This window comes from Carassius gibelio, chromosome A21 (genome assembly GCF_023724105.1).
Source record: "Carassius gibelio isolate Cgi1373 ecotype wild population from Czech Republic chromosome A21, carGib1.2-hapl.c, whole genome shotgun sequence".
In the NCBI taxonomy this organism is placed as follows: domain Eukaryota; kingdom Metazoa; phylum Chordata; class Actinopteri; order Cypriniformes; family Cyprinidae; genus Carassius; species Carassius gibelio.
In genome coordinates, this window is record NC_068391.1 from 7,008,206 (window position 1) to 7,036,151 (window position 27,946).

Genomic DNA, 27,946 nt, shown 5'->3' on the forward strand with positions numbered 1-27,946 from the left:
CTTGAGAAATGATCAAGGTTGAAAAAAGTTCTTAATATTTTTGTGGAAACCATGATACTTTTTGATTATTTGAGTTGAATGTTAAAAGAACAATGCAAGTCCTAAATGTCACTATCAAATTAATGTATAAGTTGAAGTATAAAATAAATTGACTCCAAACATTTTAATGCTATAACACATTATATAGTAACGTCTTGAGCTTGTACAACATACACATTTCAAAATAATAGTCATTTATTTATCCATTGCTGCCTTACAAAAAGAACAGAAGATGCAGGAAATAAAATCAACACTTTTAAAATAAATAACAGAAAAAAAACAGTGAAATATGTATGGAGCTAAAATATGTTGAGCATCATGAGTTAAGCTCCCAAAGTGTTCCTCTCTGGTTTCCACAAAGCTACTGAACTAAGATGTGAACTGACTTTTTTCTACACCTACTTCAATGCTTTGCCTTGAAGATTGAGGATCTATCTGGAAATGGTAATGAAGTTTCCATCCTCCATAACACACATGTACAGGTGGAGGATGTCTGTGAGCACTAAACGCACATTACAGATCGTTAATGCATTCTATAGAAATAAGCTAGCTTTAAATATTTTTAAAACCACAAAGAAAAGTGTGCAAGCATTAAAAAGCAAGCTTTAAATTATTTGAATGGATTTTGCAGAGTTATTAAGTGCTTAATTACGCTGCATTAATACATGTACAGTTAGTGTTTGAATATATTCCACAATTAAAAGGAACGCAAAAAAGACTTAATGTTTCAGACGGCCCCTATGAAATGGAACGGTCCAAGTCATGACAGTTAGTTTATGAAACCTATGCCACATAATAATTAGTGTGGGAGTCGAGAGTAAAGAAAAAAAAAAAAAGGGGGCACAGAAGATCATATAAATGTGTAGATACTTAATGAAAATATTCACAAAATGTCTACATTAAATGCAAGAACAAAATAAAACGAATAAAAAAAAAATTCTAATAAAATTAACAATGAATTGGCTGAAAAATCAACCATAAAGTGTTGCTGATGGAAAGCAAACAAAAGTGTCTCGGCAAACACAAATGTTTTAGATCTCACTCAAAGCAAGCATCCGGCTGCTGTGGTTTCAACTTGCATTTTCTTTTCTGGAGCATCGCAAGGAGCTTTGGCGTCAAAATCAATGCTAGTTTTCACTCCCTCCACCAGAGTGAACATCACCTGCTCTGCGTCCACCACCTCGTCCCCCGTGTCAGGCCGAGGCTCCACTTCTTCTACATTCTCATTGGCTGGAGACTGAAACCCACTGTCATCGTGACGAAGAGGGCTGGAGTTGGTAGAGGTTTGAGCAAATTCCCCCTCGGAGTCAATGGCGCCTTGGCTCAGGTGCTCGCCGGGGTCTTCCTGGATGGCGATCTCGATCTGTTGAATGGCACTTTCAATGGCGGATACACACTGCTGCTCTTCTAAAGACTGTTCGATCTGTTTGGTATCTAATTCTCGGTCAACCTTTTTTGGCGGCTCCCTTGACACAATCTCTGTTACTGTTGTGATGTGCTTCACCTCATCACCCTCTTCAAAAGGCGAGATCCCGTTGGTCAACTGTGAGCTGTCTTTTTCGACAACTTCCAGCACTGGGTTTATTAGGTCTCGGATCTCATTGATGCTGTCAGGAGAACCTGGCACTTTCTCGATAGGTACGTGCTGTAGTGGGTTCACAGGCTTTTCTGATTCAAGATCTTGTCCTTCCTGCCCTTCGTATTCTTCTGGGATGCCGTCCACTCCTGGTACTTCCTGGCAGGACTCGTATGGGAGAGGCATCCCGTCCAAGTGGATCATGGAGACGATCTGTTTGCGTTTCCTGTTGGTCTTGTCGCCACCTTGCTTCTCTCCTTTTACTCCTCCTAACTGGCCAGCCCAGTCGATGGTGTTCTCTCCCAGAAGATGCAGGTTGGGGTCACTGTTGGTCAGGACCATGCTGTCTCTGTACAAGTTGTGCCTTCTCTGGACCGCAGCTTCCTTCACAGCTGAAAAGTGAAAAGGAATGAGTGTATAAAACACCGTGAGGTGTTGAGACTGCTCTGTTGTGCTGAAGGGGCTGCAGACACTCACCCATCATGATGTCCTTGCTTACTGACTGCAGGACGGCTTCCTCAAAGATGTTCTCTACTAGTATGAATCTAGAGAAGTCCTCAAAGATGAGCTCCTTGAACTTGGGCAGATCCTAGGCATCAAAGACACCCCCACAACGTTTCCTCATTTTATGAAATTTTTATATCAATCAATGAAAATAAATTCTTAATAATTAAGCTATATCTTTAAAACCCATCTGTAAATGAACAAACATTAACGACTAATGCAACTATTATTATCAGCAACAAGATAATAAATTAATAAATTATAATAATAAATATTCTATTACAAATAATAATAATAAACATAATAATGGTGGTGGTTGTAATATTTACAACCAGATGATACCAGAAAATTATAATTATTATTATTAGCTGCAGTCATCATATCATTTATTAATTCTATAATCATTTTAGTACAAATAATAATAATAATAATAATAATAATATTATTATTATTAAGTCATTATTGTTATTACTATTATTTGTATCATTATGAACAAAAACAATTATATTTAACACTATTTGGTTACAAATACTATTAGTACCACCACCACTACTACTATTATTATTATTGGCAACAAGATCATAAATTAAATAATAGATTAATTACAAATTATACATTATCAAGTTACATAAATTCACATTATCTGGTTACAAATATTATATATTTTATAATTTTATCTCTTCTCATGACATCTTTTGGCCTGAGCCCCATTAACATCTGAGAAATATTGAAAGAGCAACACAGTAGTAAAAATGACCTGTAAGCATAAAAACTATAAAAAAAAAAAAACAATAGAACAAATGGCACTAAGAAAGGCTGATTCCTTGTACCAACCGGTGAACATGAAGGGGAGAGCTGTTTCAGCATGTACGGTATGATAATCTGAAGCAAAGCCTCCCTGAAGAACTTTTTCCTCACTGTGCTGCTGTCATAGTCATATTTCTGCAGGACACAAACAAACAGATTTAAAACCAAGAAGTCTTAAAAAATGCTTCAATATATCAAGGATCCAGGAGCTGTGTCCCAAAAGCTGTTTCAGCTTTACAAGGCAAAGGAAAGAGCCAACTAACGTACGTACTTTGAGTACTCGGTCCTGACAGTGCTGGATGGTCTTGCAGAGATCCTCCCCGCTGTGGCCGTCTAGACTCTGATGGACCAACTGCTCAAACGTGTGCACTGCGTTGTCCATTTGCTACATTCATCAACAGAGGACATTAAGAGGACAGATCGTCATCAACTCTAATGGTTTATTTGTACATTTTCTGTATTTCTAAAGGACAAAGGCTATTTCGGAATAACATACCACATAGTAAAAGTACTCCGTATGCACATTTTCTGCATGCATATAATACCCAGATTACTATGGGATGATAGATAGATTGATAGATATTCAGTTTTTTTAAGTTTGAGTCTCAATTACAAATATACCTGCAATATCAGTTATTACCTCTGGGTGGCGCTCATTAACAATAAATTGCTTTCTCTTTAATATTCTTTAGCAATTTTTCTCATTGATTGATGCTCTTGATCTCACAGCTAAATCAATGAGAATGCTTGTTTTAATTTGTTGGTAGGCACCAGAAAAATGAATCTAGGCTATGGAATGATTAATATCAAATCAATTTCAAGTGCTAGTACCAAGTACAGCAAAACTTCAAGAAGTTTTAGATATGAAATATTAAAAAAAAGAAAATGACAAAAACTGTGTGGGTCTAATGAAAGACACCTCTCTCATGAGGATCTGAGCTCTCTGGATGAACACCGAGGGACTGGACACGTCACATCTCTGCTGGAGGCCTTCAAGGTTCAACGCCTCCATCTTCTCATAACAACTCTGCATCTTCACCGGATGGAAGGCCAACATGGAAATCTTGTCCATATGCTAGGAATGAGTATGGAGAGAGGTTTTGGAGTTGACTATTGCTTTAAAAAGGCTCTGCAAACATTGTTAATCAAGGTCCTGCCTCACCTCTCCCAGTTTCTCCCTGCTGCTATCGTTCATTGTGTTCTTGCTGACCTCCACCAGCTCACGGAAGAGGATCTCTCTCACTTCAGAGAATCCTCTGCTGGTGGGCTCCATGAGGGCCTCCAGGATGGAGTGGATGTAGGGCTGAACCTTGCTTCTCACAAGCTGTTCAATGCGGGGTAAAACCAATGCTTCAAGAAGAGGAAAAGACAAATATTAGCAGACTAGAACACCCACTCTTATAGGGGGAAAAGAGTTTTAAATATATGTAAAATATTTAGAGCACATGTGAAAGTTCACATGTGAAACTTGTGTTTGTTTTCAGGTTGTGAGAGACATCCTGATCTACTAGAGACTATTATGTATACATAGGTTGTCTCACTCCAGAAATTGTGTCTCAAAACAAATTATTGCTCTAGAAAAGACTCTAAGCTTAAGACTGATCACATTGACTCTAAGCCACATAATGGGCCCTGGTATCATTGAACAAGTGATTGTAGCAAAGCACCTGTCTGTGTGTCAAAACAACCACTATTATTCAGTAAGAATAGAGGAGGAGCCATCACAAACACACAAATGGACTCTAAAGCAATTTAGAGATTTGTAAAAAATCCTAAAAAAAATAAATATATGCCATCAAGATCATTTTGCTCATGTTATTTGAAAAGTGCTATGGGTGGAACAATCCTAGCCACAAATGACACAGGAAAAATGTAGTACTTTTGCCAAACCTACATTAGGGCAGGACGGTCTGAGCTTTTTAGGTTAAAGCCAAACTATGTTGAGCGAGACTGAATTCCAATGAAAAAATGATCATGTGGAAGAATGAAAGACTGAAACAGTGCAGCTATGAATAGGGTAAACTCAAATGTTGCCATAATCTGTGGATTAAATGAATTCATAATCTGTGCAGATTGAAAAGTAGCAGTAATACTAAATCATTTGAACACAATAGAAACACTGATGATAAACGTACAAATTAAGTTGTATGTTTGAAGGAGTATTTTTGTTCCAAAAATACCTCTTCCGGTTTGTCACAAGTTTCGGAAAGTTTTTTTCGAGTATGGCTCTGTGTGACGTTAGATGGAGCGGAATTTTCTTATATGGGTCCTAAGGGCAATTCTCCCGGAAGAGCGCGCGCTCCCGTATAGCAGAGCAATGAGAGCACAACAGACATTCACTGATCAGAGAGAGAGCGAAAAGTCACACAAGAAGTGTGTTTTTGGTTGCCAGGGCAAGACAACCCTGCACAGAAAAACCAGCATTAAGGGACCAGTGGATGGAGTTTATTTTTACAGAGCATCAACGGAGTTGTGCAAGTGTTTTTGTTTGTTCCCTGCATTTCGAAGATGCTTGTTTTACAAACAAGGCCCAGTTTGACGCCGGATTTGCACATTGTTTATTTCTTAAGAATAATGCAGTCCCAACGAAAAAGGGTCACGATCGTGTGTTGGAACCGCAGGCAGTGAGTAAAACTGCCTCAAATATCTCTGTGTTGTTAACTTAGCTATCGGCGCGCAAGCACATCAAGTAAACAACATGCGTTGTTGTCATCAAACTGCACTTTCCACATAGAGACTTCGTTGCTGATGCTGCTTGTTAAATTTCAGCCTCTGGATCTGATTCTGGATCATAAATATATGCGGATATAATCTGACTGTTAGCCATGGTTTGTTTTGGATGATGGTTTTTCCCTCACGGTGTCACAGCTTCCAAACGCTCTCAATGCAAAAGCTACTCGCGCTAGTGATTCTTTAGCTCCGCCCACACGTCACGCCTCCAGCGGCTCGTGTTTTTCTGGGAAAAATCGGTACAGACTATCTTTCCCTTATAAATATAATAAAACTAAAGACTTTTTGGAGTTATGAAGGATGCAGTACTACTCTATAGGTACTCAAGATTAACAGGCTATTGAGTGAAAACGAGCATTTCACCCCCCCTTTAAGAACTTAACTGTCATGAATCAGGCAATGTGTTGCTCTTGTTTTTTTGAGAGTTTTTTTTGTTAAGCAACATCAAAAGTGTTTGGCAGTGAATGACAGATGCTAGTGGGAACATTTGTAATCTGCAAAGAGAAGGTTGCTTGGCTCTTCTCTTACCACGGATTTTTCCAGAAACGTGCTCTTTGGAAGTGATGATCTGGTCCATATCTGTGCGTAGAGTAGAGTCCAGACGGGGGCGCTCCATCTCACATACTTGAGCCAGAGCTTCGTGTTGAGTCTTTGTCTGTGACAGCACCTGTCTGTATACTGCATCGGAGATCTGACCGGATAAACAAACCACAGCAGATACACACATGTATAAATTAACTCATTAGTCCAATGACAAAAGCAATTCAATAATGTCTCTTTTTGTTTCTTTTTACAGCTTCAGAATTTACATATGAGAACCAACCAGCATCCAGTCCTTCTGTCTCTGTTGGAGTTTTCCTTTCAGCCGAGGTACGATCAGATTCTTCAGTTCAGGGTGCAAAGTCTCCATCACCAGGTTAGCAAGAATCTAGACACACAAGCACACACATGTAGATGAAAAAGCTAGTGTTCACACAGAAACTGGAAGAACCATTTAAATAACGATGGCAGTATTTGAATAGTGCTTAAGAAACTGATAAGTCCGCTCTGAGAGTATCATTAACTTAATGCCTGCTGCTCAGTGGTTTTGCATGCATTTCTTCAGGTTCTACACCATCACCGACTGCTGCCTGTACAATGTCAAAACTATAAACTCCTGAAGCACAATGCTTTATCGTTCAAATCCACAACATAGACGCCCATCACAGATGGCTGCTTTGTTCATGCTCACTGCAGTGCATGCAATGACAGCCGAAACAGAAACAACCTTTGATGGTGAGAAACGTGTTTGCATGAACAAGACCGCTCTTTTCATGTGTGTCTTTAGGGATGAGACAATTGATTTAGCATAAATAACACACCACAACCATAACCGGTTCATTATCTAAATATTAGGATTAGCACACACTTTAATGTTGCCTTGTATCAAATAACGTGTTTGTTGAACAGAAAAAAAAAAAAAAGAGAGAGCGGGGGTGGGGGGGACAATCAAGCACCTCTAGGTCACACCAATTAATGTGAGTTGTGGTTAATTGAACTCAAATGCTGCTATAGGCTTGGAAGAACACACTGGTATCAATAACTATATGAAGAAGTTAATTTAAAGCTGTCTGGGCGAGTGACAATTGAGTTCAAGTTCCTCTAAAATCCATGAGCTTCTGACGGTAAATAGCACCGAATTGCTCAACCCTCCCCTTGCCCAGTTTCCATAGCAATGCAAGGGCCAGGTGGGCAGGAACATCATGCAGACCTTATGACAGAAAAACAAAAAAACAGACGTCCCACACCCAGCAGTAATAACAGCCCACGCAGCCGTTTCCAGTGTGGTGTCACATCCAGGCTGACCGTGACGCCCTAAAAGACTGCTGAGGGTAGAATGAAGAGGAATGGCCATGCCTCTTACACATGCAGTTTCAATACTTTCTTTATATACAACTCGTAGTACTTTTCCCTGGTTAAATTAATCTGCTTTATACACATGCAAACACACAAAAAGCACATTCATAAGAAACATTACCAGGGTGTGTTCTGGAAGGAAGCAAACCTGCCCCCTCCAGGAATTAAAGCCCAAAACAAACAATTTATTATGATGATTTATGTTTGCTTTTGAAGGAATATTCCTGGTTTAATACAACCTAAGCTATAAAACGTAACACTCCTGATGCCACTGATTACCATAAAAAATACATTTTATGTCTTCTCTCAGTTGGTTAAAAAACAACAATAAAAAAACAAAACAAAAAAACAATTAAGGTCCCTAATATTTATGCACACTTAAATGTACACAATAAAAGGGATTTCAAAGCTAGAGCAGAGGAGGGGAAAAAAAGTGTTTAATTCAATAGTATTTAATAACTTTGTATTTAAGTATTTAATAAATTTTGGTCAGTTTGTCACTGAAAGCTATCAAAAGTTTTTTTGAATTAAGTGAAATTAAAAAACATGTAGATATTCACTAATACACAATTTTAATGATTGCCTGTTTGCATTTTATTCAAATCTGTACACAGGAAAGCGAGCGAGATATAAATTCCTAAATCTATTAGAAACTAAAAGTTATTTCTAACACATTAGGACTAAAATGAGACATCAGGATAAACTACAGAGACCTGAGCATAACTCACCCCTCTAATGACACATTCTCAGCTGTCTTTCTGCTCTGCGGTTTAGACATTATTGAGGGTTTGTGCTGCTCCAGCACAGTAGAGAGCTTAAATACAGAGTGATCAGTCTGATTTATCAAGATAAAGCTTTAAAATAGCTAGATACAACTATCCCTTTAAGAGTCACAGAGTTTCTAAGGCTCATAAAATGGAAAATATATATTTTTTTGGTGCATGAAGACATGACTAACAGTGTAAATAAGAGACAAATAATAAGCTACAATATGGTCTATTTAAGAGCTTAAATGACAGCCAATCTTGATACTCTTCCACCCGACTTTACCTTCTAAAAACAGCCTAAATGAACACCTGATGGAAGTTGGTTTGGCATGTTTTCTAGCTTTTCTAAGATGTAGTGGTGGAGCTAAAGTTTTATACATGAGGTGGAAAAAGCTAATTCAGGCGGTCCGTCAGTGTATTATTCCAACCTAGCATACAAAAGTATGAATAAATAAAACAATCTCAGATTATTTCACATTACCCCACATTAAATACACATTCCTACCGTAATGTTAGTCTATTAGAACTTATTTCTCTAATTTCTATCATCTGACTAACCAGTGGTTGAAGCAAAACATCTAACATTAACTTGTACAAGGAAATCTGTAAATGTTGTTCAGGAAACCTAAAACTTCAGCTTACTTCAAACATGGCTGGCTGCCAACAATTGAGTTCAGCCAGGAGTGAAATATTCAGGACTAATTAAAAAGCTTGTAATTAAGTACATCTAAACTAAATTATACAGAGATCTCTAATGTCAAGGTTAAAGGTTAAACAAATCGTTTTTTATACAAGTTCATTTTTATTAATTATTAAAAATAAAAAGTACTGGAGTAAAAACTACATGTTAAAAAAGTTAATAAAAAAACCACTACATGTAATTTTTGCAAAAATCTCCTTTCTAGTGTAGATTTTTCTTGTTAGTTCATGGACACTAAATGGATTTTCAGAGGTCATAGGACAATGTTTTCAAGCTACTGTCTTTCTGTGGTTGAAAGAGTTATTGAGCGATTACATGAGACACTATACATTCAGTAAGTTGTAGTCTGCCTTTGAACATGTCATCGGATGTTCATTCATGTTTATTTCAAAGTAACCTTCTCGGTCTTGACTGTCAGCACGTTTTGGGTCCAACATGTGACATGAGAGCTCATACATGAGAGATAGCAGTGGCTGGAAGGTACACCGGACATGATGAAGCACCAGTTTCATCGCATATTTGATAAAGAGTCTAAAATAAATGATTTTTTATACGACTAAACAAAGAAAATAAGATAGTACCATTTTACATTTTGGAGTGGCACCTGGGTTGGCCCTTTGGTTTAGCCACGGTTAAGATGATCATTTATGGTCATTAATTGGTCTAAATAGCCAATTGCCAAAATACAAGGGCCAAATACAAGCTGGTGGGTCAAGTTTAGCCTTGTAAAACATCTTGGTCAGGCTGGAAGACCACAAAGATTTTTTTTTACCTAAATTTTTTACCGAAGTTCTCAGTGAAATTAATACTGTTACTGTAAGAGTGTTAGCCACACATGAGCCAAAGTTTGGGTGCCCCTTCCACCTGTCTGGGACACAGAATAAAGCCTGGATTGAGGACCAGTAGAGCAGTGGTTTTCAAACCAGTCCTGCAAGCACCCCTAGCACTTCACATTTTGTATGTCTCCCTATATCAGACACACCCATTTCAGGTCTTGCAATTTTAACTAATGAGCTGATGAGTTGAAACAGGTCTGATAGATGAGGGAGACACAGAAAATGTTCAGTGCTGGGGGTGCTCGCAGGACCAGTTTGGAAACCACCGATGTAGAGGAAACTCAAAACGAATGTTCAAGGAAAACAGAAGTGCACAGGGATAAATGTATATACTGTTCTTTCCTCCTCTCCGTCGCTTTGTTTTTAAGGGAAGCTGTGGTTTAGACTACATTCTTATTCCCACACTGTCTGAGGCCCATTAGATGGCAACAGAAGCACCTCAAAGACCTTTGCACACGGACTCTGAAATTCGCATGCGAACTTTTCGCAAGTCAAAAAATAAATTCGACCTCACGTTATGTCAATCACGCTTCACACTGCTTCCGTTACTTTCGTACGTCAAAAAAAAAAAAGTTCAGAAAAGATTCGGTTTTCTGCGTTTCACATCCGTCAAAACCATAGATTGTATAAAAACACATTTTGAGAGACGTTTTGACAATGTAGAGACACCGTTAAACTGCTGGCAATGGTGGTGAATGAATCGCCAGTGCTCAGATACCTACCTATATACAACTATTATTGTATCAATATTAATTATAATTATAGCACACCAAGCTCCTGTAAACTGTGACATTCTAAAGTAGACTTTTTTTTAAAAATCTGTCTGGATAATCCCGTAGCTCCTTGATAAGGAGGTGGAACTCTCCTTTCGCAGGAGTGGATGGACACAATATTTCTCTTATTAAGAAGAGAGAGAAAAAAATTATCCTCACTACTTGAAGACAACATTTTGTATTGTTTTGCATTTTTTTCAGAACATTCATTAATACGCATCGAACTCCGTGTGCAAGGTCTCTGTGTGTGAAATTTTTCGGATCACGAATACGAAAAAACGGATGCGAAAATTTCAGACTGTGCAATGACTAAATATAATGTAGTGGTAGGACGAAATGCAACAATGGAACATTATACACACACATATTACACACACACACACACACACGTATATAAGAATATATATAATCCTTTTTTTATGTTATAATTCTGACATTTGTCAGATGTACCAAATGAATATGAATTAACTTCACCAACCTGTGCTTGGTTTCCACACATCATGTCCCAGGTGCCATAGTGACCATTGGCCTGTCTGTAGAGTCGCAGGGCATCTGTGAAAGCTGGTGTAGCTACCTTGCACTCTTCTGACAGTCCTAGAGAGGAAAAGAAACATGACAGTTATAGAAAAATGTCATATGATAACCTATGGCACTTGGTCTGTGCCTTATGCCCTATGGACAAATCACAGCCATGATGATAAAGAGCGATATCACACTGCTAATCGTGCTATTGCTCAACTATTCAAGGCTGTCCACCAGAGATTTTTTTTCTCCAAGTAGGCAAGGGAGGCAGTGCCTCCTCAAAATATTGTGTGACAAAAACATTTGTAGTACAAAAATCAAACACCACAAATATTACAAAATATAACATTAAGTAGTATACAGGTGCTGGTCATATAATAAGAACATCATCAATTTCATTACATACAGAGCGATATTTTTCAAATGTTTAATTTCTTTTAATTTTGATGATTATAACTGACAACCAAGGAAAATCCCAAATTCAGTATCTCAGAGAATTAGAATATTACTTAAGACCAATACAAAGAAAGGATTTTTAGAAACCTTGGCCAACTGAAAAGTATGAACATGTACAGCACTCAATACTTAGTTTGGGATCCTTTTGCCTGAATTACTGCAGAAATGTGGCGTGGCATGGAGTGGATCAGTCTGTGGCACTGCTCAGGTGTTATGAGAGCCCAGGTTGCTCTGATAGTGGCCTTCAGCTCTTCTGAATTCTTGGGTCTGGCATATCGCATCTTCCTCTTTCCAATACCCCATAGATTTTCTATGGTGTTAAAGTCAGGCAAATTTGCTGGCCAATTAAGAACCGGCATACTATGATCCTTAAACCAGGTACTGGTAGCTTTGGCACTGTGTGCAGGTGCCAAGTCCTGTTGGAAAATGAAATCTGCATCTCCATAAAGCTGGTCAGCAGCAGGAAGCATGAAGTGCTCTAAAACTTCCTGGTATACGGCTGAGTTGACCTTGGACTTCAGAAAACACAGTGGACCAACACCAGCAGATGACATGGCACCACAAACCATCACTGACTGTGGAAACTTTACACTGCACCTCAAGCAACGTGGATTGTGTGCCACTCCTCTCTTCCTCCAGACCCTGATTTCCAAAGGAAATAACTTTAGACCACTCAGCAGCAGTCCAGTCCTTTTTGAAGCGAGACGCTTCTGACATGGTCTGCTGTTCAAGAGTGTCTTGACGAGAAATGCAACAGCTGAAACCCATGTCTTGCATACATCTGTGCATAGTGGTTCTTGAAGCACTGACTCCAGGTGCAGTTCACTTTTCGTGAACCCCCCCCACATTTTTGAATGGGTTTTGTTTCACAATCCTCTCCAGGGTGCGGTTATCCCTATTGCATGTAAAAAATAAAAATTCTACCACATCTTTTCCTTCCCTTCGCCTCTCTGTTACTGTGCTTGGACACAGAGCTCTGTTACTGTGCTTGGACACAGAGCTCTGTGAACAGCCAGCCTCTTTTGCAATGACCTTTTGTCTCTATCCCTCCTTGTGCAAGGTGTCAATGATCGTCTTTTGGACTACTGTACCCTACAGAACTAGACTGAGAGACCATTTAAAGGCCTTTGCAGATGTTTTGAGTTAAAAGCGGATTAGAGTGTGGCACCAGGTGTCTTCAATATTTAACCTTTTCACAATATTCAAATTTTCTGAGATAACTGAATTTGGGATTTTCCTTAGTTGTCAGTTATAATCATCAAAATTAAAAGAAACATTTTAAATATATCAGTCTGTGTGTAATGAATGAATATAATAAACAAGTTTCACTTTTTGAATGGAATTAGTGAAAAACTTTTTGATGATATTCTAATTATATGACCAGCACCTGTATACACATTACTTGTTTTTCCTAAAGAAACACGGTCCAACAACGACAACAGCAGATACAGTTACAGAGGGAGTCCGTTTCTCTCTTGCCTCCCCTGAGCCCAGCAGACCTCCTCAAGTGTGCACTGAGTTTGGTGGGGGGTGACTGAGAATGAATGGGGGAGATTCAGGCAATGCCTCCATCACGATAGGAATTGGATTGGATATATGATTGGTTATGAGTAAACAACTCGCACAGTTAGATATAAACACTTTTTTAAAAGAGACTTCATATGGCCTGAAAACATGATCTGTGGGAGTTTTTAGTGAGTAGCTTCAGCTTGGTTTAATTGGTGAAATTTAAAATAAAAAAACTGTGTCTGTGATCAATATTTACAGAGCTTTGATGACTGATGATAAAAAAAAGAAGAAAATATTTAGCTATTAAAAAGAATAGATGAAGTTTTATAGATGTATTGGTTTAAATTGTTACTGCCTTGAGTTATTACTTTGGAATAAATGTAAAAGGTTTAAAAACACTAACTTGAGATTTATACTTTGATTTATTATTGTTAATGTAAAAACATTAAATAGAATCTAAACCATCTAAAATTTGCACTAACAATATTATTTTTGTTTAATTAAATTTTGGTCTGTGCCATTGAATTTGATTTCAAGACAATTAAGGGGGAAGTCTGAACAATCCTAACCAGCTTTTGATTTTTTACTTGCTGGTCCAAGCTGGTGACGACTTGTATACCAACTTGGACCAGCTTTAAATCATGTAAAGCTGGCACAGCCTGTTTTTTTTTTTTTTCAGGAAGGAAAATTAATAGATAAAAAAAAAAAAAAGTTGTGCTCAAGAAAAAGACCTGTACTAAAAAAGACCTCATCTTCAATTGGAGATCTGTCAATAACATTCAATAAGAGTCTGTGGATGGAAACTACAGCTACCACCACTCAAACAGAGAATCCAAAAGACCTAACTTTTTGGAAAAAAACACTTAAATGGAGATATAATTACATGGCACTGCAGTGAATATGGATAATGTGCTCGATGTCGGACTGTTTGTGTAAAAGCTGCATATTAGAGGTGATGAAAGAATTCAAATTTGCCATGTAGAGGATGATGGACATGAGCAATGGCAAGCTGCACAAACACTCACAAAACCGGAGCTGTGTATATCTGCGTGCTGCAGAAAGTTTCAGATTGGCCGACACAAAGACAGGAAATCAGCAGAGATAGAATGATGGAGTGTAGTAGTCTGTTAGGAACAGGAAATCCACTCAACGTCCATTTCCAAGAGAGAGAGAAAGACACACACACACACACACACACACACAGAATGGAGGAAAATAGAAAATAACTAGCTTTTCTTGGCATGAGCCCCATGAGAAAACACCAAATACGTTTGTCAGCAGCCTGCTTGGAAAAAGTCCCTAGAGTTCTGTGCTCAATATAACAATAACCTCAAATCAGTCTTAAAACCTCTTGTCCTCGAACACGTCCACCAGTATTACCACCAGCAGTCCTAACAAACTAGAGACTGCTAACATCAAAAGTTAATTTGATTGTGGCTCATTGTGTGTGTGTGTGTTTAGTGCCAGGTGAAATTAAAAAATAAAAAATAAAAAATAAAAATAAAGAGCAGCACTCGTTTTCTCTCGCAGGCCTGAGAAACTCAATGTGAGAGTCTGGAGCAAAAATAGTACATATGGTAGAGTTTAGTGTGGGCCGCCTCTGGCACGGGGCTGCACGGTGGTTAGCCAAGACTCTTGGGATGGCTGGTTCCCAGTGTTCCTTTGTCACCGCATGTGTGCACTCTTACCATTATTGTTCCGTTCACTGGAGCATTTCCCATTTGGGCTAAAAGCTTAAGAACTACACAAGTTTAAAGAAAAAGTATGATTAGCTAATAAAAAATTATGCTCTTTTACAAAAGTCTTTTGTTTTGAGGATGTACTAGAACATGCTCTCATGATTGGTGGTTAAAAAAATTCATTATTTTTCACATAATTTACACTATACCTTTCTACCCAGCCTGGCACAACCAGCTCAATTCATTCCAGGTTTGATGAAGGCTCGCCAAAAATGAAATGTGATGTGATTGGTTAGCTGTACGTTGTAGTGGGTGAACAGCTTAGATGGGGTTTCAGTACTGCCCCGCCCCTTGCCAAAGCAGTAAGTTCTGTCTGCTCTGGTATAGTTAAGGATGGTGTCAATATTGACATATCAATTTGAGCCGGTTTCAGACCCCGAGAATATTGAACAAGAACCTTTGCATGCACAGATATTACAAGACTTTAGTGGTAACTTGGGTTGGGCCGATAGAAGATGGCATCATCTGTCACCGATGGCTGATAGACAATACAATGTTGAGCCAGAATCTGTGTTTTTTTTTCTTAAAATAGCCTTATGTGAAATGTTTTTATCTCTTTGAAATTCAGTGTATTCACATTTTTCTGGTTATCAAATGAAGGGATAAAACATTCATTTAATTTATCTTTTAATTATTGAAAATTAAGCAAACTTTATTTTTTGGTAAACAAAGGGGATTTACTGTTAAAAATAATACATGAACAAAATTTAAGGAATAATCACACAACATTTCTTCCATTTCATTTTAATGGTAGTAGTAGGCTATGTACATTTTGCTGAACAATAGGCTAGTAATAGATTTCTGGCAAATACTTTTATTTTTACTGGTTTACCGTTACAGTTCTGTGTATGTGATGCTAGAGTCTATGATGTGATAAGACGCTAGTTTTACTGAAAACAAATGTTCAGATGCTCATGAAGTGACTCTCAGTGCAGTTCTGGAGATTTCGTTCATGTGTTCACATCCTCATTAAAGTGAAAAGACAGACACTGAAATCACAGTGAGCGTCACACGCGCCTCCGTGTGTGTAATAAAACGAAGAAGCGCTTCTGCGCCATCCATAACACAGACACTCGGGATTCATATTTAAATAGACTTTTCCGGCTTAATATTTACAGATATTAGTCCATATCAGGGTTTGATGTGAGTGCAATGACCTACTTTTGATTAAATTCATTTAAAATTTGACAAATTCTGTGACATTCCACGTTAGACTAAATTCCGTTTTCATGACTGGATTCTGCGATTCCGTCCACGTTTTTCTACATCGCGGAAATCATAGGGCCCTACAGTAGACATGTTCCTGCTGTTCGCCCGACACCTTAAAACCGAGGTATCTCCATATAATGGAGCCAGTTGTTCTTTTTTTTCATACTAGTTCTGCAGCCTCCGGTCTGGTTGAAGACGACGCCATTTTCAACACGAGGGGAGGGGGAACAAAATCAAGGAGGCAGGGGCCAGCACAGAGAAGACAAACAAGCAAAGTGGCAGAATCAGAATTAAATAAACAATATATCGATATGTCAAAATCCATATCGTGTTTAAAAAATACTTCTATATATTTTAAATAGAGATATCGCCCACCCCTAGTAATATGTATTGTTTATTAAAAAAATTCAAAAGATTTATGTATTACAAAACATGAAGCACTTCTTCGCCATTGTCTTGTCTGATGAAATCAACCAAGCATTCGAACCATGACCTCACCCCTCCCCACCCCCCAACCATTTGAATTTCCATAGGTGGGAATTAATTAAATTCTTATGGGCCACTTTGTAATCTCACAAAACCTGGAAAACAACCCTGTAGTCCAAACGAGCTGTTTTTTGTAGTTCTTGAAAAGGGATTTTTTTTTCTTTTTTTTTTTTTAACGAAATATCTCCTTTTGGAATAGATTTTGAGATTAGTAACTTTGTAGATCTTTTTTATACCCAAACATACTCTCTACACAATGACTAAAATTCAAAAAGAGAAAAGGCATAAAAGGACCCTTTTAACTACTATAGTAACAACTATTACCTTTATAGTGATTACCATAATTCCTCAAATAAAAACCAGTAGTCAAATAAACGCCAGGCCTCTTATAGTGGCCGGGGGCATGGTCAACACCGACGAATAAAGGCCGGGGAAAATTTGTGCAGCAGAGCCAGATAACGAACGTACACGCCCATTGCCGGAGTGTTTCTCGTTCTTGAGTCAAGAACCGGTTGCATCGGTTTTCGGATCACCAGTACACTGAACTGAGAACCGTTTCTCTCGGACGCGTCCGATTCGAGAACCAAGGAGCTGATGATACTGCACATTCTGGTGTAAGAGGCCACTGAAGGAGTGGCGAGCGTCCCAGATCTGCTATGCTCACGGGTGGAAATAACTGGGAGTAGCGCTTGCTGGAGACCGCTGCACCCTGAAACTTTTGCAGGGTTGGCAGGCCGGCCTCCAGAGGGCACTGAGGTGAGGCGGGCACCGTATACTGACATGGACCGTGCTCTACCCCAGTAGGGGCTGCCCTCTGTGTCCCTGAGCCTCTGCATCACTCTATAACCCCACTCGAGCCCCGTCACATTGCCGTAATATTGTGAGTCGGGGCCAAAGAGGCGGGTAGAATAGGGGTGGTTCCACGATCTTGCGATTTCATCATGGAGATCGGGAAAGAAGGGAAGGCTCTGGCATTGAGGTGGCTGCCTCGGCTAGAGAAAGCATTCGTCTAACCTGTGGCTCAGAATGTTTCTCGGCAAGCAACATTTGTCTACTGCATGAGTAACCACCTCCAACAACTCCTCATACTGGGGTAACAGAGCGCTTGCTGAATGACGCGAAGCTGAAGCCAGCTGCGCGGCACATGCCTTTATAGCTTCCTGGTCTGTGTCACCCCGCCCGTGACGTCACGCCCTTCCAATGGACAGATTGCACATGATATTCAGAGTCGGTCTTGCCAAAGGTGTTTCCCCAAAGTGTTCGACGCAGCTCGAGTTCCTGAAGAGGATCAAATGACTAACCATTGCCACAGGCAGTCAGAACAATGACTAATACAATTACTAGATTAACAAAAATGGTGATTGATTGCACATTTTGCATTCCAAACAAAGTTTGAATCTCTCCACTGGTTTAGTCCCATTCCAGAAGCCTAAGAGATCAATTAAAACATGCATTGAGTTCATACACAGCCTTAGTTCAAATTCAAATAGCTTAACAGTATGTATCTGCAGTTTGCTTTATCTCAGCTCTATGAAAGGCCTTTGTGTATAATTCATCTTGATTACTTTCCAATGCAATAAAACCCAAGCACTCTGATCACCTGCTGTAATACCACAGGCTTTGCATGTGGTTTATTTTCTTTGCCCTCTGGTTACCCTCTAGCCAAAACACAGATCTGCGTTCTCATGCATGTGGAGCAACTACCTCATGTCTTCTCTACCCTCGGCTTCAGGCAGGTCTCATGGATTCTGCAGTGCCTTTCCCAGCTGCCTCAAAGGCAAATTATATTCCCCAATATAACTTCTAGCACTTGTGACTTTGTTTTGGGCTGTTACCAAGTCATGCACTATATCTCACCTTTAGGATCTTAAAAAGTCTGGAGGCAAACTAGAGATCTCACAATGTTTGCTGTGCATATTGACCTGGAATTAAGTCACTTTTTACTGGTTCATTTTAAACCAATATGCAATGCAGACTGAGGAACAGCACTTCTTTTACCCTAACTAAAGCAGATTACTCAACTTGAATTATAATTCATGCACAATAAGATATTTGAAAGAAAATATTCTTATTCTTTCATCAAAATGTACTTGATTCACCTCTCTTTTCTGTTTTTGGTGATGTCACAAGATGATCAGTTAATATAAAGCAACAGTGAAACAGCCATTTAATCTTGTGTTTGTGCTTTACCAACAGAAGCATACCCATTTGTTCTAGGCTAAACTCCAGTCTTCAAAACCCTATTTTTCAATTCCCAATGGATAGAATCAAGCCCAACCCAACGTATTTTCTCCAGTTTATGTCACAAAAACCCGCGGCTGCAGCTTTCTCTTATTTTGGGGGCGTTTTGTTCAGAAACAGTTGGTGCAGTGCTCGCATCACGGTTTCCGACGGCGGTTAAGTTATTTTGACATTCATTAGACTTTCTTTTCTTTTTTTCATTAAACTCTTTGTGGCTTTTATGTTATGAGCCCAAAATAAATCAGATAGTCATAAATACCGTATTTTCAGACTATAAGTCGACCTTTTTTTCATAGTTTGGCTGGTCCTGTGACTTATAGTCAGGTGTGACTTATTTATCAAAATTAATTTGACATGAACCAAGAGAAAACATTACCGTCTACAGCCGCGAGAGGGCGCTCTATGCTACTCAGGTCTCCTGCAGCCAACATTTATGTTTTGCAACATTATGATTTACGTTTTTTTCCTCGTCATGACGTATTTTTGGACTGATGCGACTTATAGTCCGAAAAATATGGTATATGCCTTTTACATTGCACAAGGCTTAAAAAGTAAAAGAAATTAACCATTTAAATTAAACAATTTATTTATAATATAAAACGAATACGAAAATGTTCAGAAAAACATCCCTGTTATTGCACAAAAGTTCCGTTTTTTGTATTACTGTTTTATAATTATTTTACAAATGTTTATGTATGCAATAACAAATCCATTAAATAACAAAACCATTTGATACAAAGGTATCAAACCAACTGTAATCTATTCAGAATATTATTCAGTACAATGCACAAGGCTTGGTTTTTCAGATTATGCCTTTGTTTTTATATTGTTTTATTTTATTAAAGGATCCTGCAAGCACTTTAATTTATCCCCCTTTACTCATACTGCACAAACAGTGGTTCTATAACATAGAATGTTACAGGGACTGATTATTGCAAAGCAGATCCCAGTGTGTTTTGGTTAAAAAATAAAAAATAAATGTATTACTAAGGTTTGCATATGGTAGTGTTCTTAATGACAGCATTCCTTACAATATATACTATTCCTAAAATAAGAAATATCCCAATATATTGCCTTTCTTACAGTATATTGCAAAATATTGTATTGCAACCTGTGTATCGTAATATGCATCATATCGCTAGATTCTTGGCAATACACAGCCCTAATAAAATGGTATTAGTTATTGAAACCTTACGTCAATATCATTTGTGATCCACAAAACTAGTAATTTGCTGTCATGCCTTGACAAGCCTAAATGAGAGTGCCCCAAGGCATCATGGGAAGGTGTTGACATGGTCAGAGGATGTTCAGTTAGCAGTCAACAACTGGCAACATGTTGAGAGCTATGCAGCTCTGCAAGTTGCGCAATTCTTATATCAGCCAATAAATACAATACCTCCTGTTGTTTGTCAACTTCTATAGTGACATTCTTCAGACACTCTTTTAACACTGATTTAAACTTAATATGCAAATGCAGTAACTATCTTTAGCTCTTTTTATTAATAATCCTATTTCTTTTATTTGCACAATTCAAATAAGTTTCTTATGCTCACCAAGGCTGCATGTATTGTATCAAAAGCACAGTAAAACTTTAAATACATTTAATTGTTTTGTAATGTAAACATATGTTATTACTTTGATGGCAAAGCTGAATTTTTAGCATCCATTACTCAAGTCTTCAGTATAACTTGATACTTCAGAAATCAATCTAAAAATAGTACCTTCTATTAAATTTGACTTCATTAAACCATTTTGGAAATGGATTTCTAAGTAAAATTCCTAGAAAACAATATCAATGGATTCTAATGAGGAATTAAAAATGACAGAATATTATTAATTATACAGATGTCAATCAAGGAGCATTAAAAGTTCACGGTTCTTGAATGGGATATTTGATATCAGTTAAAATAACAAAAGGAACATCCTCCACTCCTTAAATTAATTTCAAAAGCATTCAAGTTTTTAAGATGTGACAAACACCCCCCCCCCCACACACACACACACAGACACACACACACAGACACAAACACACACCCTGCTGTATGATTTGAAATATGGCAATAAGCCAGAAGACAAGTGATATGTGAGGGTGGAGTTGAAGGTAATTCAATACTATGAATTTTTACAAACCCATGCAGAGATTTCTGAGCAAATTTAGCTAGAAATGCTCTTAAGATTATGTTTGAGTGATAGGGAGGAAAGACTAATCTCACAGGTCGAATCGCTCTCATTCTGACATAAATCTAAAAGAAACGATTATGCAGCAAATGTTCTGGAATGGAGTTCTGTTTTATTTAACATCACAGGAAAGTAAAATACAAGGCAAAATCTACTCCTCCAACGGCTTTGCGTCGAAAAACTACAGCAACTTTCTCATGGCAGTGTGCACACAAATCAACAAATGAACATGTGATCTACTGTTTCCTGCGATTGTGATATAGATGAAGTACACATCAATCTTAAAACAGTACAAATGCTTGCCCTTGACTCACCGTTGTTGCTGTGTCTCACACAGTCCTGGAAGACAGCATGCCACTTCTTCTGTTCTTTCTCCATCATGACGCAGAAATAGTGATGGCGGGCGTATGGATGCCACAGGATGAGGGGAAACTGTGTGGGGCACTTCAGAAACGGGGCGCTGGATGATTTGGCCTTTGTATCTATAAACAACAGATAATACAAGAACATGATTACAAACTATTTCAAATTACACTGTTTAGACTGAATACAGAATATACCACTGTATACAGTGTTCAGAGAAATCATCCTACATTTATCCTGTCTATTCTAGACATAAAATGAAATAAAAATAAATTGAAAAATGATATCATGAGATACAAAACCTTAAAAATAAATAAAATTAATAACCAACTGAAATGTGAAATATTATCAAATATTAAATTTTTAATTTTTAAACATTACATGTTTTTTTTTTATTATTCTTAATGGATATAATGTGTTCATATTTGGACTTTATTACAATAATATTGTACTACATTTCAGTTGGGATCTATCAGGATTCCAGTAGGATTTTCTGACGATGCTACTTTTGTATCCATTTATTTATCGTATTAATTAATTTCTCACCACCCAGGCTATTGTTGAGAAGTCCCAGGTATTCCTCCATAGAGGTCAGGGCTCTGTACCCGGCACAGTTAATGACCCCTTTGGAGTGGAGCCCTCGATCATGTGCCTGTAGAGGAAACACACAGCTCAGAATCACTCTGCAGCTGAGGAAATGACAAGCTTGTCCACTATCAGCAGAACACTTTAGATTTCAGTTAGGTCCAGTAATGCAAGATTAACATTCAGATCATTTTTCGTTTGTTTACATTTAATTATCTCAGCTGGGGTTGTTTGTGGTGAAAGCATACATATATACACATATACATATATATATAAAAACATGCTCAGTTGTTTACACTTACTGCTTTGCTTTCAAACAAGCTGATGTTGTAAGAGTCGCCCACGTACAAAAAGCGGCTCCTCCATTTTTTGCTCTCTTCCAGATACTGAAACAGACTTCCAGAGAAGATGGACTTGTTCTTCAGAGGTTCCTGTGGTGGGAACAAACATATTTTAAATGGATGCAAATCAAAATCATTTTACTAGATGAAAGCAAGACTAAACAAATAAAAAAATAAAAAAATAAAAAATAATAAAAAGTCTAGAATAACAAAAGGTCAGCTTGAGACATGTTTATATAACCTAAATCGGAGCGATTCAGCCTAAAATAAGAAATGGGTGAAGCAACTGGTACATAGAAGACATTCAAGCTTGTGTTTTGTCTAGTCAAAATCACTGTTTTCTGCGAATGGATGCTGAATTTACTACTGGTGGGTGCACATGCCTTTGAACAGGGTTAATCTTTGAAACTAAATACAAATAAATACAGACAGATATTTTTCAAGTCCAGCTGTTCCGGATAATAACTACTGAGGGACTTCAAAAAGGAGAGTGCACAAGTCAAGCGTTTTTCTTGGCCTTGGTCTACATGGAGTAGAGATCAAATGACTTCATGGACAATTGATAATTGGGGAGACCAGGAGAGTTTGGAGACCAATAAGAAAGTAAAAGTGTTCACAACTAAAGGCTGATGAGTTTTTAACATTCTATGCATTTGTTACGATAACCAAGATATCCGGTGGACACAGGACATCTATCAAACCTAATGGATTCAAACCACTGCCGCTAACAACGTGCTGGTGTCTGATCGGGAACTGTTTGACAGATTTTTTCCACTTCTCAACCCAGAAGCAAATAATTTCAGAAGCCAGGAGGGTGGGAGAACAAATAGATAATTTCCATTATAATCAAAGTCTTCTAAACTGGGAACGCTCTGGACGATGTGCATTCGGTTGATGGATGCTAAGTTCCCATGCATTAGACAGCAGCTCCAGCCACTTCAATTTCTCATGTTGTCAAAAATAATTTTGGTTACTGATATTAATTATATGAATTGATTGCTATGAATTGTATGTGTTCTAACTGCTTTTGGCAGTTGCATTAACAAAACTCATTATTTTTTACAAGTACGATAAGTACGACCACAGAGAGCCTTTAAACTGAGGGAAACAGTAGAGCAGAGCCAAAAAAAAAAAAAAAAAAAAAAAAAAAAGGGACATCCTGCGGCAGAAAGGCTTTATTTCTGATCTCATTTTAACCTGGTGTGACCAATATTCTTCCCATTATTTTTCAATTTTTTGATAATATTTCCCCATCCCTCTGGGATCTACATCACAGGACAGACAAAGGTGAAATATAGGGGGTTTTACCTTTCGGTGTAGTAGTTGTGTCTGGGTATTCCCTCCTCCTTCGATCTCATAGCGCACACTGTTGAACAAAGCCACGGCATACTGCTGCTCATAAAACCTCCCAAACTCTGCCATCACAGCACTGGTGCGGGCTAAGTTGGAACAGAGATACAGGAATGTTAGATTTAACGAAGAACCACAGCACAGGAATGAAATGATTATTTTACAACTGCAGAGTACACTGCAAATTAAAGGCTGCATTTAGAGGTTACGTTAAGTCAAATATAAACATTTAATCACTATCACGAAATATTATAAACCGGTTTGGTTAGTTTTAGTATTTTAGTTGAGAATTGTTCCCAAAAGCAATTACGCAAGATAACAACAAACATGCAAACACAGAAAAACCTAGCCTCTTACAGCAACAAACAACACAGAGCTGTAACTTGATCCAAGATTTTCAGTTGAGTAGAACTAGAGTGTGAAATACAACAAGTGAAAGTCCACGGTCAACCGCACATCATGTGTGGGTATGAAAGTTCAAATGGAAAACATGATTTGGTCATGGGAGGTTATTAAATCTCAAAAGGCTGCAATTTATGTAAAATATATAGTCAGCATGCTTTAGTCTTATACAATACTACTAATAAAATGTTATTATAAAAAAAAAACAACTTTAATATATAATTATTATTAATCGTAATAATAAATGCACATTTTCTATTCTTATAAAATATTCTAAAAATAATAACCCATGTTTTCCATTGTAACAGTTATTATCTGTGAAAATGCTGACCCCGAAATTCAATAGGGCTACAACACAAAAGGTGGTCAACAATCAACGGGAATTCTTGATAAAAAGAGAAAGAGTTGCAAAAACAGCCAAGTGTGGAAACACAGAAACACATGGACACAGTATCAAAATAAACATTAAAAATGAAAAGGCCGGAGCCTGCAGGCTTATCGAAGCTTTATGAAAAGGTGGTGGTGATATTACGAATAGTTTGCTTATATAAATAGGCCAATAAATGGAAAAAGTGACACATGATCGGAGGCAATCACATTTGAATGCCATATTCAAAGCATCTTGGTCTGGTTTTACTGCAAACATTATCCATGGATGCTGGTGAATATTGGCATGCGTTTGAAAGTATGTGAAAGGATATGCTTTCATAAAAACAGGAAGGAACCACCTGACAGGAACGGAAAATAAAGGGCCACATCTGATATCAACTGAAGTTCCAGTATAGCACTCTAAGAACACATGGCCTTATGGGTATTCCAATTTACTGTAGGTCTCCACAGGAAAGGATCTTTTCACTTACACCTCATTTCTCAAGCAATCCATCAGATTAGAAGCTTCTTGTTACAGGACATTTGAACATGAAAGCATGTTGTTGTGTTTGCACGAATGAGCGCAGACCGTTCTCTAGCAGACTCACTATTGTTTTAAACTAGAATAACTTGTAGACTCAGTTTGCTTTGGCTCGGTGTTGAATATTCCACTGTATTCATTCACATGTATATGCAGAAAGTGTTTCTAGACATTTAGACAGCACAGGTGGAACAGGTGCTGGAGACGCTTCGCTGCAAAACTTCTTATCAGCATAACCTCAGAAATGTAACACTGTTGTGAACACTGCACATTACATCATTCATCACATCTTAAGATGGGTTCCACTCGGAGCATGTTTAAACGCATAATTAGAGCAGGGGTCTTCAGACTTGGACCCTCAAGGAGCTGCAAGAGAATGCTACGAAGTCCATGGAAAAACTGAGAAAAACTAATAATAATAATAATAATAAATAAAATAATAAAAGTACTTAACCCTAACAGCACAGTACATAGTAAGTATATATTTTTTGAATAAATGTAACATAATAGAAACAATATTTCCCAAATAATATTTACACTTTCATATGTTATTGTATAAATGGGGTCTATATACATACAATAGATCGATTAGCCTTTTTTTTAAATGTAAGATTTTTGCATGTCATTTTTTTCTTCACCCAAGGTTTAGTTGTTAATCTTTACAAAGAACATTTGCAAAAATTTATAAATAATAACAGTTTTTTAGACCAGACACCAAGAGTATCATAATTCAGGCACTTTTAATAAAAAACTGTCATATGAAACATTTACTGATGCCAACGCTGCCATAAGTCATTTTGGCAATTTCAACAAATATGTAACTGCCTGTAAGATTTTACCTTAGTGACTAGCTTAAAAAAAAAAAAAAAGAAGGTTGACTTCAAGTCGAAGCTATCTATTCACTGACCATACAGTATAGACTATGATGACCAAAAGCTGCAAAACATTCTCTCCTGCATGCACAGTCAGCAGATGAACTCTTCACTGTCTATGAAATTGAGGAAGGGAGGGAAAGACAAGGGGGAGACAGATAAAACAAAAGTCTGAGAGCATGAGGACACCTTGAGAAGATCCTCCCCATTACTCCAAGACATGTTCATACTTGCTCTCACTCTCTCAGAAAACATCCAGCCTTATTAGTTAAATGGTTCGCGAGGGAGGTCTAGAGATCCCTAGAGGAATTTCCTGTCTTCAAACCTCCCTTCAACCTCCTGACCTCATGTCCATCTACCACAAACATCTTCAGAACTGCTCCGGGCTTCATAAAGAGAGAGTCCATGAGGGCGGCTTTCTCTTCTGAAGACTAAACATCTTCCCACAGTTCCTTTCTAAATGGTGGAATTTCAAAAGCACTGAATCAGCAAATTGACTCAGTATTTTATGACATCAGCACATGCGTCTTCACGAGATCCACCTCCATTCAGCTCAGAAATATTTCTCCAAAAAAAGCTCAGAACAAGACAATTATTTCATGAAGTGCCAACTCATCAAGTGACTCAAGTCTATCATCAGTGAGATCCGGACTGGCACTTAAAACACAATGAAGCCTATATTTCTTTACTAGTCTTGACTTGTTCTTAGAGTATGTGTGGTTACAGCGATCCAAAATTTCCAGTCACAGCCAAAAGAGCTTTTGTTTTCCCATAATAACTTTTTGGAAATTATCTCACAATGTTTGTTTCACTCAAACTGGTTTTTCAACAGTTTTCCACAACTGAAAATTGTTCTAAAAGAACACTTAGGCTTTAGAATCAGAGAAAAAAAAAAAAAAGACTGAAAAAGATAAGACAGCTCCAAAACACAACCACTACTGATGTCACAAGTTATGGACTGGTTACATTTCCCACGGGTTAGTTCGGCAGCACCTGGAAGTTTCTAGGAAAACTCTAAAAGCCTGGTTAAACAAAAGCAAATTTTGTAACAAAAATTCTGGTATTCCACACCTCAAAGAATAAAGCTCTTTAAGAATGACAAAAGTGTATTTCTTTAAAGGAATGTGATTATTACCCATCATGCTTTGGAGAGGAAATTATACATGGTTATGGATGGGTGTTTACAGGTAGAGGATATAACCAGTTCTCCAAATCAACTAGAGGAGCCATAATACAGCCCAAATACTTAAGCTTCATGGACACAAAATTGAAGGACATTTTTCAAATTTTACTGTTTTATTATAGCAGAAAATATCATTTGTGGACACAAAATTCATGATTTTTTTTTAGGAGTAGAGTAGGCAAAACGCGTTGAAAGCCTTAGAAACTTTTATAGAATGGTATAATATCAATTTTACAAGAGGATTAGCAAAATCAAAAATGTTTTTAAGATAAATATTATTCTATTCTGCCTCAAAGCATGCACGTGTCTTTAAGGGGGCGTTTAAACGCGACGCGTTCTTAGGTTCAGTCTGAGTTATGTTTAATTGTTGGTTAGTGACCACATGCGAGCGTCTGTGTTGCGTCGCGTTTTATTTTTAGGACGCCGTGTCAAAAAAAAAAATTTATCATGATTTACTCAACCTCATGTACTTGCGCAAAACTGTATGGATTTCTTTATTCCTTCCGTGGAACCTAAAAGAAGTTAGGAAGAAAGTTATGAATTGACAGTCTGAGTAAATGATGACAGTGAAAACCTAAGCGCGCGAAGGCGTCCAGGATTCTTTAAAGTGTTTTGTCCACGTCGACTAAAACCCTCTTTTTACTTGAAACCATCGACGTTTAAAGTACCTTAGCTTTGTTGTGCAGAAAATGACTTTATACCTTTTAAATGTAATACAAACGTGTTTTACCTGTAATCATATCCCGCTTGCCTTCGTCCAGGTTGGAAGAAATAACATCACCCATAATAGCGATTTAAATGACAGTCACAGCTTTTGAAGAAAGTTCCTTTAGACCTGAAACACTACAGAAACGTGTCTTCCAAATAAACCATCCCTGGTCACTTCAGAGTGTTGCGTTCATCTTGCATTGACGTGACGCCCTCTGTGAGAAACAAGGTTCATTTAAACCTGTTGAGTCAAATGAGTGACAG

General features: G+C 37.8%; 1 protein-coding gene across 1 annotated transcript; it reads right to left on the bottom strand.

Moving 5' to 3' along the window:
- Window positions 1–216: 216 nt before the first annotated feature.
- LOC127941818 (protein Niban 2) lies at window positions 217–27,939 on the bottom strand. Its single transcript, XM_052537260.1, has 14 exons — window positions 27,705–27,939; window positions 23,566–23,696; window positions 22,219–22,347; window positions 21,878–21,983; window positions 21,283–21,450; window positions 11,107–11,222; window positions 6,480–6,584; window positions 6,185–6,347; window positions 4,089–4,276; window positions 3,846–4,001; window positions 3,198–3,311; window positions 2,954–3,061; window positions 2,093–2,204; window positions 217–2,007 (listed from the first exon to the last, which is right to left on the bottom strand). Exons 1-14 carry the CDS (start codon window positions 27,757–27,759, stop codon window positions 1,082–1,084), a joined length of 2,577 nt encoding a protein of 858 aa, XP_052393220.1. The 5' UTR covers window positions 27,760–27,939; the 3' UTR covers window positions 217–1,081.
- Window positions 27,940–27,946: the final 7 nt, after the last annotated feature.

Coding starts and splice junctions, on each gene's coding strand:
- LOC127941818 (XM_052537260.1), bottom strand. CDS start 27,759: ATGGGTGATGTTATTTCTTCCAACCTGGACGAAGGCAAGCGGGATATG. Junction 11,223..21,282: donor TGTGAGACACAGCAACAACG/GTGAGTCAAGGG, acceptor TTTCCTCTCTAG/GACTGTCAGAAGAGTGCAAG. Junction 6,348..6,479: donor GACAGAAGGACTGGATGCTG/GTTGGTTCTCAT, acceptor TTATCCGGTCAG/ATCTCCGATGCAGTATACAG.